General features: G+C 48.4%; 1 protein-coding gene across 2 annotated transcripts in view; it reads right to left on the bottom strand.

Annotated features, from left to right (window-relative positions):
• Positions 1-241: 241 nt before the first annotated feature.
• The window catches only part of DHRS7C (dehydrogenase/reductase 7C), a 21,017-nt gene continuing 5,587 nt past the window's right edge, over positions 242-15,671 (bottom strand). Inside the window, exons 3-7 of one of the 2 annotated variants that reach the window (XM_017849209.1) lie at positions 10,964-11,076; positions 8,987-9,200; positions 6,335-6,427; positions 1,856-2,011; positions 242-500 (exon numbers count right to left, since the gene is read on the bottom strand). In XM_017849209.1, the coding sequence (XP_017704698.1) occupies positions 256-500; positions 1,856-2,011; positions 6,335-6,427; positions 8,987-9,200; positions 10,964-11,076 (821 nt within the window). In that variant the 3' untranslated portion in view covers positions 242-255. The remainder of the gene's footprint in view (positions 501-1,855; positions 2,012-6,334; positions 6,428-8,986; positions 9,201-10,963; positions 11,077-15,671) is intronic. The other variant, XM_017849211.1, reaches the window with a different exon arrangement.

Below are 15,671 nucleotides of genomic sequence, written 5' to 3'. Positions count from 1 at the left end.
ACAATGTGAGTGTGTGTATGTCCGGGTTAGAGGCATTGCAGCTCGTGTTTCCTGATGAGTCGTCACCCTACAGAGCAGGGAAGCTTCTGGAAGTGTGCCCTGGGAATGCGGAGAACCCCAGGCTCTGTAGCTTCTGGGCTGGCTCCAGGCCATCCTCACTGTCAAGGGGAGACCCCACACAGATGAGGGGTGGGGCTGCAAGGGCCCCCAGTGCGGAGCACAGGACAGAAGAGCCAGCACCTGCCAGAAAAACCTTTATTTCCAAGGGGAGGCCCATTTGGCCTGCTGCAGTTGCCCCTCCTCTGGGACACTGAGCTTCTCCTTCACCCCACAGGCCACCACAGCGAAAAAGAACTCCGGGAAGAAGGTGCGGACGTACACGGCGGCCTTGGGAATGGGGTTGGCCATGAACACCTCTTGCTTCTTCCTCCGCACGGTGCGCATCACCTCCTCCGCCACCTCCACCGGGTGCACGCCGTAGGTCAGCTTCCTGAAAAAGACTGAACGGCCCCAGTTGTGGGTGGGGTTATGGCCTCAGTGGGGAGCCCGCTGGTCAGAGCCCTGCACGTGCACAAAGGCTGGGGGGCGGGAAGCGTGGGCTGTCCCCGGAGTCACAGGTTCCAGGCCTCCTCCGCCACCCGCGGACTGCGGCACTCTGTGGGAGACACTCCACTCTCTGGGCTTCCTTCTGCCTCGTCGTCTATAAGGTGGAGCTGGTTTCCTACCCTGATAATTTCGCAGGGCGATTACGTGTGGGGGAAGGGATGCAAAAGAGGTTAGGATCTAAGAAGGTGCCAGGTGGATTAATGGGCTGTTTGTGACGGTCGTGAAGCCGTGCTTGTCAGGAGCATCCTGGAACCCCTGGCTACCCCCTATCTTGGATCATCTTGGTTCCTCAAGATGGAAGCCTTGGGCAAGGTGTAGCGCCTCTACGCTTAGAGTATCCTAGAGTAGTGGCCATAATAAGGTGCACTGATAGATAGAAGGGCTGGTTGCTCTTCTAGAACCTTCAGTCCTCCCAACAACCCTAAGAGGTAGGTATTGCTATTATCCCTCATTTTCTAAAATGAAAATAATAATACTAACAAATAATAATAGCAATACCTACCTCTTAGGGAGGCACGAAGTGATTAAGGGACTTGCTCATGTCCAGCCCTCTAATATGTGGCAGAGGCCGGCATCCAGTGCAGTCTTTTTTTGACGGAGCCTCGCGCTGTAGCCCAGGCTGGACTGCAGTGGTGCGATATCGGCTCACTGCAAGCTCCGCCTCCCAGGTTCAAGTGATTCTCCTGCCTCAACCTCCCAAGTAGCTGGGACTACAGGCACGCACCACCATGCCCGGCTAATGTTATGTATTTTCAGTAGAGACGGGGTTTCACCATGTTGGCCAGGATGGTGTCGATTTCCTGACCCCGTGGTCCTCGCCCGCCTCAGCCTCCCAAAGGGCTGGGATTAACAGGCGTGAGCCACTGCGCCCGGCCCAGGTGGCCTGGCTTTAGACTCTCGGCCTCCACTTTGTGCACGGGAAAGGGGGAGCAGGAAAATTCTTCAATCCCATGACATCTGGGAAACAGGTCCAGAGACAGGCAGTTGCTTGCCGAGGTGGCAGAGGAAGCTGAGTGGCTGAGCTCAGCGCGCGCATGGGCCGTAGGTTGCAGGGAGGATTCTGTCTACTGGGTGCCTTAGGCCTAAAGGTTTGCGGCCCCCGCCCTGCTGTTGGGGGTTACTGAGCCTCTTCCACTCCCACCCCCAGACTCATGATTCAAGAGTACCCATCTGAAGGTCATTCACCCCCCAGTGACACCGGACTGTTCCCGAGGCCCCCAGGGGCCCCAGCTTCCCTCTGAGGTCTCACATTTCCAAATGGAGGCTTCCCAGTTTCCTTGCTCTGGATACACGTGGTACGACCGGATGAAAGTCGGGCTCACGGTGCTGATGACAACGTCGTATTCCTCCACTTCGGCTCGGAGGCAGTCAAAGAAGCCCAGGGCTGCGTGCTTGGAGGCAGCGTCTGCAGGAGAAACCATCCAGAGGTGGGCGCAGGACACTCCGGCCCGGCTTCGCGGTGGACGCATTGGAAGCAGGAGGGCCGACAGACACGTTTCCTGCAAGCGCAGAGCTGAGAGGGTCCTCAAGAATCTGCCCTTCACTTTACTAATGAGGACAGAGAGCCCTCGGGAGTGGTGGACATGGAGCGGGAACTGAATCGAGCTTAGCCACTTGCTGGTGGTGTGACCTGACCTTGGGCAAATCACTTTGCCTCTCTGAGGCTCAGTTTTCTTATCTTTAAAATGGGAGTAATATTTCCCTTGCCAAATTACTGTGAAGATCAAATGAGAAAACATACAGAATGCTGGCACCCACATGAATTCCCCTTCCTTCCTGAGAAGGCTGATGCTAAGAAACTTGTCCAAGGTCTGGGGCCAGCTGGTGGCTGCCATGAGCCTGAATCACAGATATCCCCTCTCCCTTCCTGTTTCCCTTTTCCTCGGAGAGCCCGTCCAGGTCATCCACTCACCAAATCCAGTTCAAATCATAGAAGCCATGGGTTGGACAAAAGAGGATCGTTCCAGGAATTCCAAAAAGAAGGGAGTGGACATTGCTTAGAGCTTTGGGAAGTTAGAGCCACATCTGGGGTGTGATGCACCCCAACTTCACATTTTAGGGGTGTCAGCCAGAGGCGGAAGGGGCAGAAGGTGGATGTACTGTGGTTCCTGCCACCATGCCCAGATGCCTTCAACCAGAACCCTTTCCTGGTTTCCCTGACATCATGACCAGCAAGCTTCCAGTTCTCTCCAATGAGGCTTTTTTTGTTTTTTTGAGATGGAGTCTCGCTCTGTCGCCCAGGCTGGAGTGCAATGGTGCGATCTCGGCTCACTGCAACCTCCGTCTCCCAGGTTCAAGCAATTCTCCTGCCTCAGCCTCCTGAGTAGCTGGGTTTACAGGCACACACCACCATGCCCAGCTAATTTTGTATTTTAGTAGAGATGGGATTTCACCATGTTGGCCAGACTGGTCTCGAACTCCTGACCTCAGGTGATCTGCCTGTCTTGGCCTCTCGAAGTGCTGGGATCATAGGCATGAGCCACCGTGCCCTGCAGAACCATGCGCTTTAAATGGATGCATAGTGTGGTATGTGAATTACACCCGCCAATGCAAGTGTTAACAAAAAAGGTCTACCAGCTTATTTTTCATTCATTCACCATGTCCTTGATTCCTTCAGTCATTCAACAGTGAAGCCCCTGCTCTGGTGGGTGAGGAGCTGGGGACCCAGAGGTGGACAGAGGCAGCTCTGGCCTCACGGAGTACTCAGTTCATCAGTGGGGCAGATACATGGACAGGTGACTTTCCACGTGGTTTTTTTTGTTTTGTTTTGTTTTGAGAGGGAATCTTGCTCTGTTGCCTGGGCTGGAGTACAGTGGCTCGATCTCGGCTCACTGCAACCTCTGCCTTGCGGGCTCAAACAATTCTCCTGCCTCAGCCTCCCGAGTAAGTGGGATTATGGGTGCACACCACTACGCCTGGCTAATTTTTGTATTTTTAGTAGAGATGTGTTTCACCATGTTGCCCAGGCTGGTCTCAAACTCCTGACCTCAAGTGATCCACCCGCTTCAGCCTCCCAAAGTGCTGGGATTACAGGTGTGAGCCACTGTGCCCAGGCCCATGTGGCATGGTTGATGCAGGAAAGGGGTGGGTGCCTGCAGCGGGGGGGACACATGGCAGGCTGCATCCCCTTTCAAGTCTGTGTGCCAGGTTCTCAGCCTCAGAGCCCCTATCTCCTTGCCTGAGTGGATGGTAAGGGAACTGTGCTGAGGTGCTCAGGGACATTGCATTCCTTTGGTCAAAAGAAAGAAACCTCTGAGTTAGCAGACCCCAGGTCACTCCCACGCCAGCTCCTTGTGTCTGTCCAAAGTCAGATTCAGAGGAAGAAGAGAATTTGGGGCCAGTCCAGGGTGGCATCGCTTCAGTTCTGACATTTACGTGGGAAACTCTGTGCCCCTCAATTCCTCAGCGCAGAGAAGCCAGACCATGACTGATGGGGGTGGAGACAGCCTTGAGAGAATTCTGAGTCCCCAATACTGTGTTTTGCAAATGTTCCCAGGAAACTCGTGCATTTGTCCTATATGGGTCAGTGGCAAAAGGGCCCATTGTCATGCCTATGCCTCGCTATGTTATGTCACTTCTGTGTCCCCATCACCTGGCTTTAGGCATTCAAACACTTTGTTGAATGAATGAAGGCAGGAAGCAAGGAAGGTGAAAAGTCACCCAACTGCTGAAAATAACAGAAAGTTTAAAAATACAAGGAGCAGTGGGGAGATTTCTAAGTGGGCTGGGGAAGACAGGAAAATGCGGGATGTGCCAAAGACTGCTGTATGTGGGTTATTCACTCTTCCCTTCTTCCTGGGCCCCCAAGTGGACTGCACTCCCGAGTGTCCCTTGCACTTAGGTGTGACTGAGTTCTCCCAGTAGGATGTGAGCAGCGGTGATGCCAGCCTGGGGGCAATGGGATGTCCAAGGCCAGCCTGGGGTTTTGGACATTAGGCATGGATTCTCCACAGTCTCTTCCTTCTTCTTGCCAGCAGGGACCCAGCTGTGACCACCCAGAAGATGGTGTTGATGGAATGACTTAGCATGACCCTGGGCCCCGAATGACGCTGTGGCATGGTGCCACCTGCTTGCCTGATGCCATTCTCATTGAGGTTACTACATGGAGGAGTAATCAAGTTTTCCCACATCACAGGCTCACAGCACAGTAGGCTTAAACTAGCTAAGGCAAATGGAAAAAGGAAGGTAAAACACTACTAGAGGGGGCATTATGGGCTGAATTCTGTTGTCAGCCCTCCCAAAATTTATATGCTGAAACCCAATCCCCAGTGCTCAGAATGTGACTGTATTTAGAGATATTTAAAGAGGTAATTAATATAAAATGAGGCCATTAGGCTGGGCCCTACTCCAATCTGACTGGTGCTGTTATAAGAAGAAGAAATTTGGGGCTGGGTGTGGTGGCTCACGCCTGTAATCCCAGCACTTTGAGAGGCCAAGGTAGACGAATCACCTGAGGTCAGGAGTTTGAGACCAGCTTGGCCAAGATGGTAAAACCCTGTCTCTACTAAAAACACAAAAATTAGCCGGGCGTGGTGGTGGGTGCCTGTAGTCCCAGCTACTCAGGAGGCTGAGGCAGAAGAATCGCTTGAACCTGGGAGGCAGAGGTTGCAGTGAGCCAAGATCTTGCCACTGCACTCCAGCCTGGGCAACAGAGTGAGATTCTGTCTCAAAATAAATAAATAAAGAAATAAATAAATAGAAGAAGAAGAAGAAGAAGAAGAAGAAGAAGAAGAAGAAGAAGAAGAAGAAGAAGAAGAAGAGGAGGAGGAAATTTGGACATACAAGGAGGCAACAGACATGCACATGCACAGAGGAAAGACTGTGTGGGGACACAGCAAGAAGGCAGCTATCTGTAAGCCAGGGAGAGGGGTTCCAGAGAAAACCAACCCTGCCGACACTTTGATCATGGACTTCCAGCCTCCAGAATAAAAAAAACAAATTTCTGTTGTGTAAGCCCCAGCCTTGGTATTTTGTTATGGCAGCCTGAGCAAATTCATATGGGGACCTACTCATTTTTTTCCCTCCCTTCTTCCCTTCTACTCTTGTACCCATCAAACATTTACTGAGCCCCTAATTTGCACATGGTAGTGTGGGCCACGAATAAATGTATATGGCATGTTCCCCACCTCTTAGAACTAACTCATCAGATGTGGAAATGGCAGAATTTTTCCAGCTAAATCCCAGGAACATACACCTAGAAGTCCTTCTCCCCGTTGAATTTTGAAAGGACGCTCATTTTTGGAGCTGCCCTTACCCTGAATTCTGCCCCTTTCTGTTTTTCCTGGTTCCTTCCTCAGAAGGTCTCCATTGCCCTCCCATTTTGTGATGTGCACCCATCCTTCTCTTTCCCAATGGTAATCTTCCCTGACCTTCAAGGGCATCTTTATGGAGGAAGGGGCATTGGAGCTATGACTGTGCATCTTTGTCAGGAGCGTGACCTTCACCTGGCATTGTCAGGTTCACCTAGTGCACGTCCTGCCCACATAGGAGACTGTGAGCTTCGCGACAGAGGGAGCTTATCTTTAATATCTCAGCATCTCCCATAGCCACTTGCATGCTGTAGGCGCTCAAAAAATAGGAACCATAGGGATGAAAGAAAACCCAGCAGATGGTGTCATCCTTGGACCCTTTCCTCTGTGACCATCTGCCTAGTCTTAGACACAACAGCTCCTGCCTTATACCATAAGACATACAACAGAAGATTCATATTTTTATCTTAGCAACTTACAAGCTGTACGGAACGGGATTCCAAACTTCCCTTGGATGTTATTCACTAACACGATTTGGCCTGTTCTCCGGGAGATCATGTTGGGAAGCAGGGCTGGAAAACACAGGACAAAGAGTCATGGTTAAAACTTTGCGACTGAGTTAGGCAGCAGCCAGCAGACCCCTCCTCCGGCTCCCCTTCATCATGGGGCTCCGCTCCCTCCGTGGTAATTAGATTGCAGCAGGGCAGAGATGGAATGAACCCTGCAATCGTTTATCCAGCGTTCCCAAAGCGTGGGCTGGTGAATTGCTGGGTGATTTTAAATTGGTGCTTTCCCACCAATGTGCATTTAGTGACACTGATTTCTTTTTATTGAAGGCATGTTTATATTTATTGTATTTTCCTCTCGACTTTTGTTTAGATGCACGGGGAACACGTGCAGATTTGTTACATGGGTATATTGCACTCAGGTAGTGCGTGTGGTACCCAAGAGAATAGAACAGACACCGATGTCAGTAGTGAGAAAGTCATTCCTGTTTCAATTCTCCTACTATGGCCTCCAGAAGGAAGAAGGAAGTCTCGCGATGGTTCTAGTACGTCTTTAACGCCTCTCTTGCACATGCTAATCTTTTAACAAAGAGAGGGAAGATTCTGACGTTCTCAGGCTGCCTTGGGAGAACTTACTTTGTTTAATTTTCAGGTTGCCCTTTATTAATTGAGAATGAAAGAAGTTTTAAATGTGTGTTGGTTTTATACAGATTTCTTCCCAAAGTGAATTTAATTTAAAATGAGAAAATTCAGAAAAAGGTATTAAATTAATAATAGTACAGGCAGAATGGGGATATGGCAAAAAGTGAAAAGACAGTACTCAAAGAGTCAACTTTCAGAATGATCTGTGAAACCCAGCACCTCCATGTTAAACATGGACAAACTGTTGGGCCGGGCGCGGTGGCTCACGCCTGTAATCTCAGCACTTTGGGAGGCTGAGGCGGGTGGATCACGAGGTCAGGAGATGGAGACCATCCTGGCTAACACAGTGAAACCCTGTCTCTACTAAAAGAATACAAAAAATTAGCCGGGCGTGGTGGCGGGTGCCTGTAGTCCCAGCTACTCAGGAGGCTGAGGCAGGAGAATCACTTGAACCCGGGAGGTGGACCCGGGAGGTGGAAGTTGCAGTGAGCTGAGATCACGCCACTGCATTCCAACCTGGGAAACAGAGCGAGACTCCATCTTGAAAAAAAAAAAAAGAAAAGAAAAGAAAAGAAAAGAAAAACAAAAACAAGATGGACAAACTGAAGTCCAGAGCTAGGGACTAGACCCAGGGTCCTTAGTGAGGGCTAACCAGGAAGAGAAACCATTTCTGGCCCTTTTCCACTCCACTTTCTTTGTTCATTGCTTTGATGCCAGTTAACAGTCTCTATTAAAGGTTGATAGATAACACACTTGTGCTGGCCTGTTTGCTGTGTCCACAGGGACTGGACTGGAGGAAACTGTTATCTCTGGGACACCATTCTAGAAGCTCTGGAAAGTCATCTTTCTGCCCCAAATGCTTCTTTCTCTTCATCTGTCTTAGTACTCGGAATCCTATTGTTAGAGGTGCCCAGCATGGGAGCTGGTTGTAGAGACGGTAGTTGTAAGATCATGCTAGATCTTAGACCTTGCCAGGACACCCAACTCCCTAAATGGAGGCGTTCTCCACATGACATTCCCCCTGAGATTCTGCTTTGATAAACTTTTATTTTTTTTGGAGAGCAGGGGCTTCAACTTTTCTTTCTTTTAGACGGAGTCTCAGCTTGTCACCCAAGCTGGAGTGCAATGGCGTGATCTCGGCTCACTGCAACCTCAGCCTCCTGGGTTCAAATGATCCTCCTGCCTCAGCCTCCTGAGTAGCTGGAATTACAGGCGCCCACCACGATGCCTGGCTAATTTTTGTATTTTTAGTAGAGACGGGGTTTCACCATGTTGGCCAGGCTGGTCTTGAACTTCTGACCTCATGATCTGTCAACTTTTCATTCTACTCTGTGGTCATTTCCAGCCCCATTTCCCAGGCTTCAAACCTGCGTTTGAACTTGGTGGTGAGAAATCTGCACCTGGGTGTCTCCTAGGCCCCTCAGACAGGCTCACATAGGAATCACCATCTTATTCATTAAAGGGAGACAGCCTCCTGCCTTCCCTGTTTCTGTGAAGGGATTGACAGAATACTGGGTCTCTTGTAATTTGGTAATAAGTCCTTTTTCTTCTTCATTTCTGAGGACAGAATCTTTACCTTTGACCAACTGTCATGGTTAGAAGCAGATCAACCGCAAGGTTGATACAGCAGAATGTACACAGTTGTTGAGACAATTGTTGGAGGATAAGACAATTGTTCAGAGACGTCGAATTGGAGGGAAGCCAGGGATGTAAGGAGAGAGAAGTAAAAGGGCAAAGCTTAGGTGGGGAGAGGGGTTTCACAGAGAGGGTGGTTGAAATATACCAATCAGATACTTCCTGGGTTCCTTTTCCTACATAAACATTGAAAATGGGAATGCTGAAAGCTTTCACCCAATAGGTAGGGAATTTTCTAAGGGGACTGGAGAATTCCATATAGAATAGGATGACTGTCTGGCTATTTAACAGAGCCCTCTGTAGAATCTGGTGGCCCAGATACCCATGGGAAAGTCAAACTCACGAGACCTTTCGTCAATGTGATGGGGCCAAAGTAATTGGCATCCATGATCTTTTTGTCGAGCTCCAGAGAAATCTTATGGGCAGGCCCCTTCACCTTCATGCTGGCATTGTTGATGAGGATGTCCACACAGCCATAGCAATCCAGGACTTCTTTTGCCACATCTGGGACGCAGCTGATGTCTGAGAAGTCCAACAGGACCAGCTTTGGGGTGAATGTCTGCTGAACCAATGACAGAGTCAGGTTATGTGAGATCTCCTCCCTCTTGCAGACCTTGGGAGCCCTGGATCTAAAAGCCACCCATTTTGAAATTCAAAGATCATGAAATGACTGAAAAAAAAAAAAAAAAAAAAAGACGAAGAAAAAAAAATAATTCTGGGAGGGAGGATATTGCCAGAGAATTCATTCTTGGGGACCAGGGCAAAACCAACAAATCTTGATGTGAATATGCAGCAATAAGTCTAAACTCTTGGCCAAGGTTCCACAACTGATAAATGAATATCGCCCTTCGCAGCAGTCCCTTTGCAGCTTTGCACTGACTCCAGGGGTGACATCATTACTTTTAACAGTTCTGAGCTCCTTTGTGGAANAAAAAAAAAAAAAAAAAAAAGACGAAGAAGCAGAAATGATTCTGGGATGGAGGATATTGCCAGAGAATTCATTCTTGGGGACCAGGGCAAAACCAACAAATCTTGATGTGAATATGCAGCAATAAGTCTAAACTCTTGGCCAAGGTTCCACAACTGATAAATGAATATCGCCCTTCGCAGCAGTCCCTTTGCAGCTTTGCACTGACTCCAGGGGTGACATCATTACTTTTAACAGTTCTGAGCTCCTTTGTGGAAACTGCTTTTCAACCTGGCTTGCAAGTTGCAAAATAAATAAATAAATAAATAAATAAATAAATAAATAAATAAAGGACTTTATAGCCACATTTTAAAAAACTAAAATCATACACTCAACACAATATTTTCGAAACATCTGCTTACTAAGTGCGGGGCATTGTCTTTAGCCAGACACTTGCTGCATTGACTCTGTTGATCTAGGGATGTGTAGGAGGGTGGACAGATGGGAAAATTGATGACACTGAGTGGTAAATGCAATCCCAGTGTTTGACAAAGACTAGTCCTGAGATATGGAGTCTCAGGACTCCATATCTGAGATATGCCCTTGAAGAGAGGGTTCCGTGGTCAGAATTGTTTGGGAAACACAGACTGTTCTCCAAGTTCTTCTTGGAGATACACAGTGCACACTGGCATATGAAAGGCTCTGAAAAGTCCTGCAGTGAAGAAAATGGACAAGCTTAGCTTAACTCACTGTTTCTCACACAACTGACCACAAACCCTCGCTTTTACCCAGTGCCTGATCACATCCCTGGAAACACACTTTGGGGCATTCTGTGTTGTCCTGTTTGATTCATCTCCTCAAATATCAGACTTATCCCTGAATTACTTTGAGCTGTTCCTAATCACCAAATGCAACCTCAAAGGTAAAGATTCGAAAAAAGTATCCTGAAGGGAGCTCCAAAGACAGTCTCCTGACCAATGCTCCAGAAAAACCTTCGGAAACTGCAGCCTCATTGAAAGAAGTGTTCACTTTCTGGGAGACTTCTTGGGAAGGGATCTCATTTATCTGGTTTCTTTGATGGAGATATCAGTTGAGGTATTAAAAAAAAATGGCCATGTTTGTAATCACAGCCCATACCTGTAACATCGTCTGTCTTCTGGATCCTTCTTGAGTTATATAGGGTCAGGAGAAGGGGCTGTGGCTACAGAACACGATTTTGTCACGGTGGGTAGTCAAAACAAGTCAACCCCTTATGAATGGCAAACGTGACCCTATGCCAAGGTCATTGGGTTCATTGCCTCACATTCCCCAAAGCAATCACCAAGTTTCTTCCACTTGGTCCAAGAGCTGATCCTGAATGATCAGTGGAGGCTGGGAGTGCCCAGGAGTTACCCACACCGACTGCTAGAAGACCTTACCTTGCTGGGGTCAGCCACGCTGATCAAGGCATCATATAGGTTCTCCAGCCTCTCCCAGTTCTTTCCACATAGCACCAGCCTTGCCCCACCTGTGTGGAACACCCGAGCACACTCTGTGGGGAGGAAGGAAACAGGGCAGGGCATACTGTGTGGATGGAACCGCTGACAGTGAACCCCCTCTCTTGGGAACCCATGAATTCAAAAAAGTCAGAAGGTCTTAGCACCACGAGGTCCTTTAGGGGGTCACTTCATTCAACTCCCTTCCAGGGCTGGAATTTTTGTCATTTCAGCCTCCACTTAGTTGCTTCCGTGAAAGGGAGCTCATGGTGGAGTGAGACAACGTCTCCTTTGTTAGAAAGTTCTGATTATTGGAAATTCTTCCTTACACTGAACAGAAAGACGAACCTGCCAACCTGGCCCCCCAGGACCGTGCCCTGGAGATATCTCAATCTGAAGATAATGGAGACACACCACTATGTTTTTTCAAATCAAACGTCACCAGTGTCCTCCACATTTTCTCTGGGGATAATACCGGGGTTCTTTGTATTTAAAAGTAAACCTACTTTCTGTCTAATTAATTTTCCTCTGGACTGATTCCCGACTCACCCAATGTAGTACTTTCTCAACTGAGTGTTAGCTGGTAGACAAACAGAATTCTTGTGTAGCAATACTAATGATACTTAAAAGCAATAGAAGCTCACAGATTTGGAGAGTTTCCTTGCTGTAGGAACTGTTGAAATATATGTACATATCTCTTGCATATCTCTCTAGTTCATTTAATACTCACAATAACCTTATGAGATAGTATCTTTAGGTTGGGTTCTCAGGAAGCAGACTCTGAGTCAAGGATTCGGGTGGCCAGGATTTACTGAGGGCCTGCTCTTCAGAGACAGCCTATCGGGGAGGGAAGTCATGGAGTGGGGGGAGGAGAGGATGTGGTCTCAGGAAAGTCTAGCTTTGGCTTGATCCAAGGGAGACTCTGGAGTCTGAACTCTATTGCACAGCTGGAGGCAAGAGGATCAGCCTTTGTACACCAGTGTCAGTCACTGATGTGGGCTGCCCTCTCTGGGGGTACGTGCATAGGCTGTGTAACTCCTGGGCAGGGCAGCGTCCACTGGCAGGAGACAAATCTTTGGGAAAGGAGGTATCTGCACGCCATTTGCAATCTGCATGCCATTTGCAATCTGCACGCCATTTGCAGCCAACGTTTACAGTGCCTAGGAAATGGATGAGCTGACCAAGTACAGGGATCTGGAAGAGGCACCAACAGCACCGACTCCAGGGAAGAACCTATTATTGTCTCATTTACACCATGAAGTGGTGGACTCAGACTGGCTAGGAACATGGAAGGACAGCCTGGCAGCCTGGTGCCCAGTGGAGGCTGGATATCCAGAGTGCTGTGGCTCCAAGTGAACTCAGGGCTGCGTGATTTTCTCCAGCAGGGCCCAGAGCCTGCTGCAGGTGGAGAGAAGGGACCAGCTGGACAGGACTGTCGGTCGGGGCTTGGTAAGGGGCATGATGGGCAGGGAAGTTGTGGTATTGGAGAGATGGAGGAGTTGAGGTGCTGGACTATGAGGTCTAAATCAGGTGGGAGCAGAAGTGAAGGCAGAAAAGGCCAAGAGAGGACCCAAGAAGAGAGTTGTGGGGATAAGAGGTCTCCATGAGGCCTGAAAACAGGTGTACTGGGAATCCCTGAGAGAGCTGGGAGGACGGTGCTGGGAGAGCTCAGTCTGCTGACGGAGAGAAACCCGAATCCAGAAGTAACTGGGTTGACAATGTCACCTTGAATTGTTAGGGCTGCAGAGAAGGGAAGATTCCTCTCAATGTAGGTGTTTTTTTTTATACAGCTCATGATGAGTCTGGATGACAAAATCCAATAAAGATGTCAATCTGTCTCCAAGTTAAATTGATCCAGTAAATCAGGATCCCAACAGGTCTTGGGAAATGACAGAAAAGTCTACACGTTATATGGCATATTTTGCACACTTTAATTGGAATACTCTATGAAGGAAAGCAAAGAACATTTTGAAAAACAGTTGTTAAAATATATTGTAAAACTACAGAAATTAAAGAGTCAGCCATTCACGTCTAGATAGAAATATTGATAATAAATAGAGTCAGGTATTGAGGAGAATTTAGTGTACGATAAAGTTAACATGTTGAATCAATGGGAAAAGGACGTATTACATAAAGAGTGGGGGCCGGGCGTGGTGGCTCATGCCTGTAATCCCAACACTTTGGGAGGCCAAGGTGGGCAGATCGCTTGAGGTCAGGAGTTTGAGACCAGCCTGGCCAACATGGCGAAACCTCGTCTCTACTAAAAATTCAAAAATTTAATCCCAGCTACTTGGGTGGCTGAGGCAAGAGAATCTCTTGAACTCAGCAGATGGAGGCTGCAGTGAACTGAGATCACGCCACTGCACTCCAGCCTGGGCAACAGAGTGAGACTCTGTTTAAAAAAAAGTGGGGGTGGGTATTTGAATCCCTATTTGGGAGGGAAAAGAAGCTGGATGCATTACACCAAAATATACTAAATAGTGAAATATAAAAACAGAACCAAAACAGAACTAGAAGAAGGTAGAGACGAATATATACCTTTCATTGGGGAGGGCTCCTGAGCATCCATTGAAGGAAAAAAAATCCTAACAGAAATGATTTATGGATTGTACCCTTTTTAAAAAACCTTCTTGGCTGGGCGTGGTGGCTCACGCCTCTAATCCCAGCACTTTGGGAGGCCGAGGCAGGTGGATCACGAGGTCAAGAGATCGAGACCATCCTGGCTAACATGGTGAGACCCAGTCTCTACTAAAAATACAAAAAATTAGCCAGGCATGGTGGCAGGTGCCTGTCGTCCCAGCTACTTGGGAAGCTGAGGCAGGAGAGTGGCGTGAACCCGGGAGGTGGAGCTTGCAGTGAGCTGAGATTGCACCACTGCACTCCAGCCAGTGGAGACAAAAACACACACACACACACATACACACACACACACACACACAAAACCAGAAAACAGAGAAACAAAACAAAACAAAACCTTCTTACAGAAAAAAAAAAGAAAGAAAAACACCCACAAATAAAGGACAAGACAAATTTAGAAAAAGTGTTTATAATCTATATGTCAGAAAAGGGTTAATTTGATATATGAAAAAACTCTTACAAATCAATTAGAAAAAAGATAAAGATGCTAATAAAGAAATTGGTTAAGGAGATGAGTAAGCAATTTACAAAAAATATATCAAGACACAGAAGATGAATGAATATCAGTAATACCTAAATGCAAACTAAAACATGGGACGGTTCACTGCTGCCAGGAGCCCAGCTTCATGTCTTATGGGCAAGATCCTGGGCCCAGCCAATGCCCTGAGGGCAGAGGAAAGGAAAGCCGGACCTCTCCATCGGAGGTGGCCTGTGGAGCCAAGGAAGTCACAGCCATCAATGGCCAGGGTAGGTCATGAGTTGGTTGAGAGCTCATCTGAAGTCTGCCCAAGAGGACCTCTCAGAAGGTCAGTGGAACTCCAGAGGACAGGGTTGGTGGGGAGTAGACTGCCCGGGAACCACGGGGTGAGGAGGGATTGAGCGAGTGGAGGAAAAACCCACATCTCCCATTTCACAGAAATGAATAATCCTAGGGAGGCCTCTGAAAGGTGCACAAAAGTGCCCACAAGAGAAAGATTCAGACCCAGTTTTTTTTTTTTTTTTTTTTTTTTTGAGACGGAGTCTCGCTCTGTCACCCAGGCTGGAGTGCAGTGGCCGGATCTCAGCTCACTGCAAGCTCCGCCTCCCGGGTTCACGCCATTCTCCTGCCTCAGCCTCCCGGGTAGCTGGGACTACAGGCGCCCGCTACCTCGCCCGGCTAGTTTTTTGTAGTTTTAGTAGAGACGGGGTTTCACCGTGTTAGCCAGGATGGTCTCGATCTCCTGACCTCGTGATCCGCCCGTCTCGGCCTCCCAAAGTGCTGGGATTACAGGCTTGAGCCACCGCGCCCGGCCCAGACCCAGTTTTAAACAGGGACCAGGCTAATGGACCTTGAAGCCATCTGATAGCGTTGTCAGTCGGGTGAGAGTTTTTCTTCCTCTCCTGTCTTGCCTCCTGGGGCCCTAGAAGCCTAAGAAACAGCAGGAAGGGTCTCCCTGGGGCCCTAGAAGCCTAAGAAACAGCAGGAAGCTTCCCTCCAACTTGCACTAGCAGTGGGGAGGAGCAGAGAGGAGGAAAGAAAGTTCGAATTCAATGAAAATGGCCATGTTATCAGGTGTTAAACTGGGCATCCCAATTCCCGAATCAATGCTCTCTTTCGGGACCCATCATGACCAAAGGATTTTGCACAATCTAGTAGTAATCAGAGGCCAGGTGTGGTGGCTCACACCTGTAATCCCAGCACTTTGGGAGGCCAAGGTGGGTGGATTACCTGAGGTCAGGAGTTTGAGACTAGCCTGGCTAACATGGTGAAACCCCTTTTTACTAAAAATACAAAAAAAAAAAAAAAAATTAGCCAGGCGTGGTAGTATGCGCCTGTAATCCCAGCTACTCGGGAGGCTGAGGCAGGAGAATCGCTGGAACCCGGGAGGTAGAGGTTGCAGTGAGCCGAGATCGCGCCATTGCACTCCAGCCTGGGCAACAAGAGCAATAGCAAAACTACGTCTCAAAAAAAAAAAAAAAAAAAAGGAATCAGAAAAGTAAGAAAGCCCCTGTTTTTTTTTTCTCAAGATGCAAA

This window comes from Rhinopithecus bieti, unplaced genomic scaffold, assembly GCF_001698545.2.
Source record: "Rhinopithecus bieti isolate Rb0 unplaced genomic scaffold, ASM169854v2 scaffold_31527, whole genome shotgun sequence".
NCBI lineage: Eukaryota > Metazoa > Chordata > Mammalia > Primates > Cercopithecidae > Rhinopithecus > Rhinopithecus bieti.
Note: the sequence above shows the minus strand (reverse complement) of the source record. Positions and strands in the feature narration are given on the sequence as shown.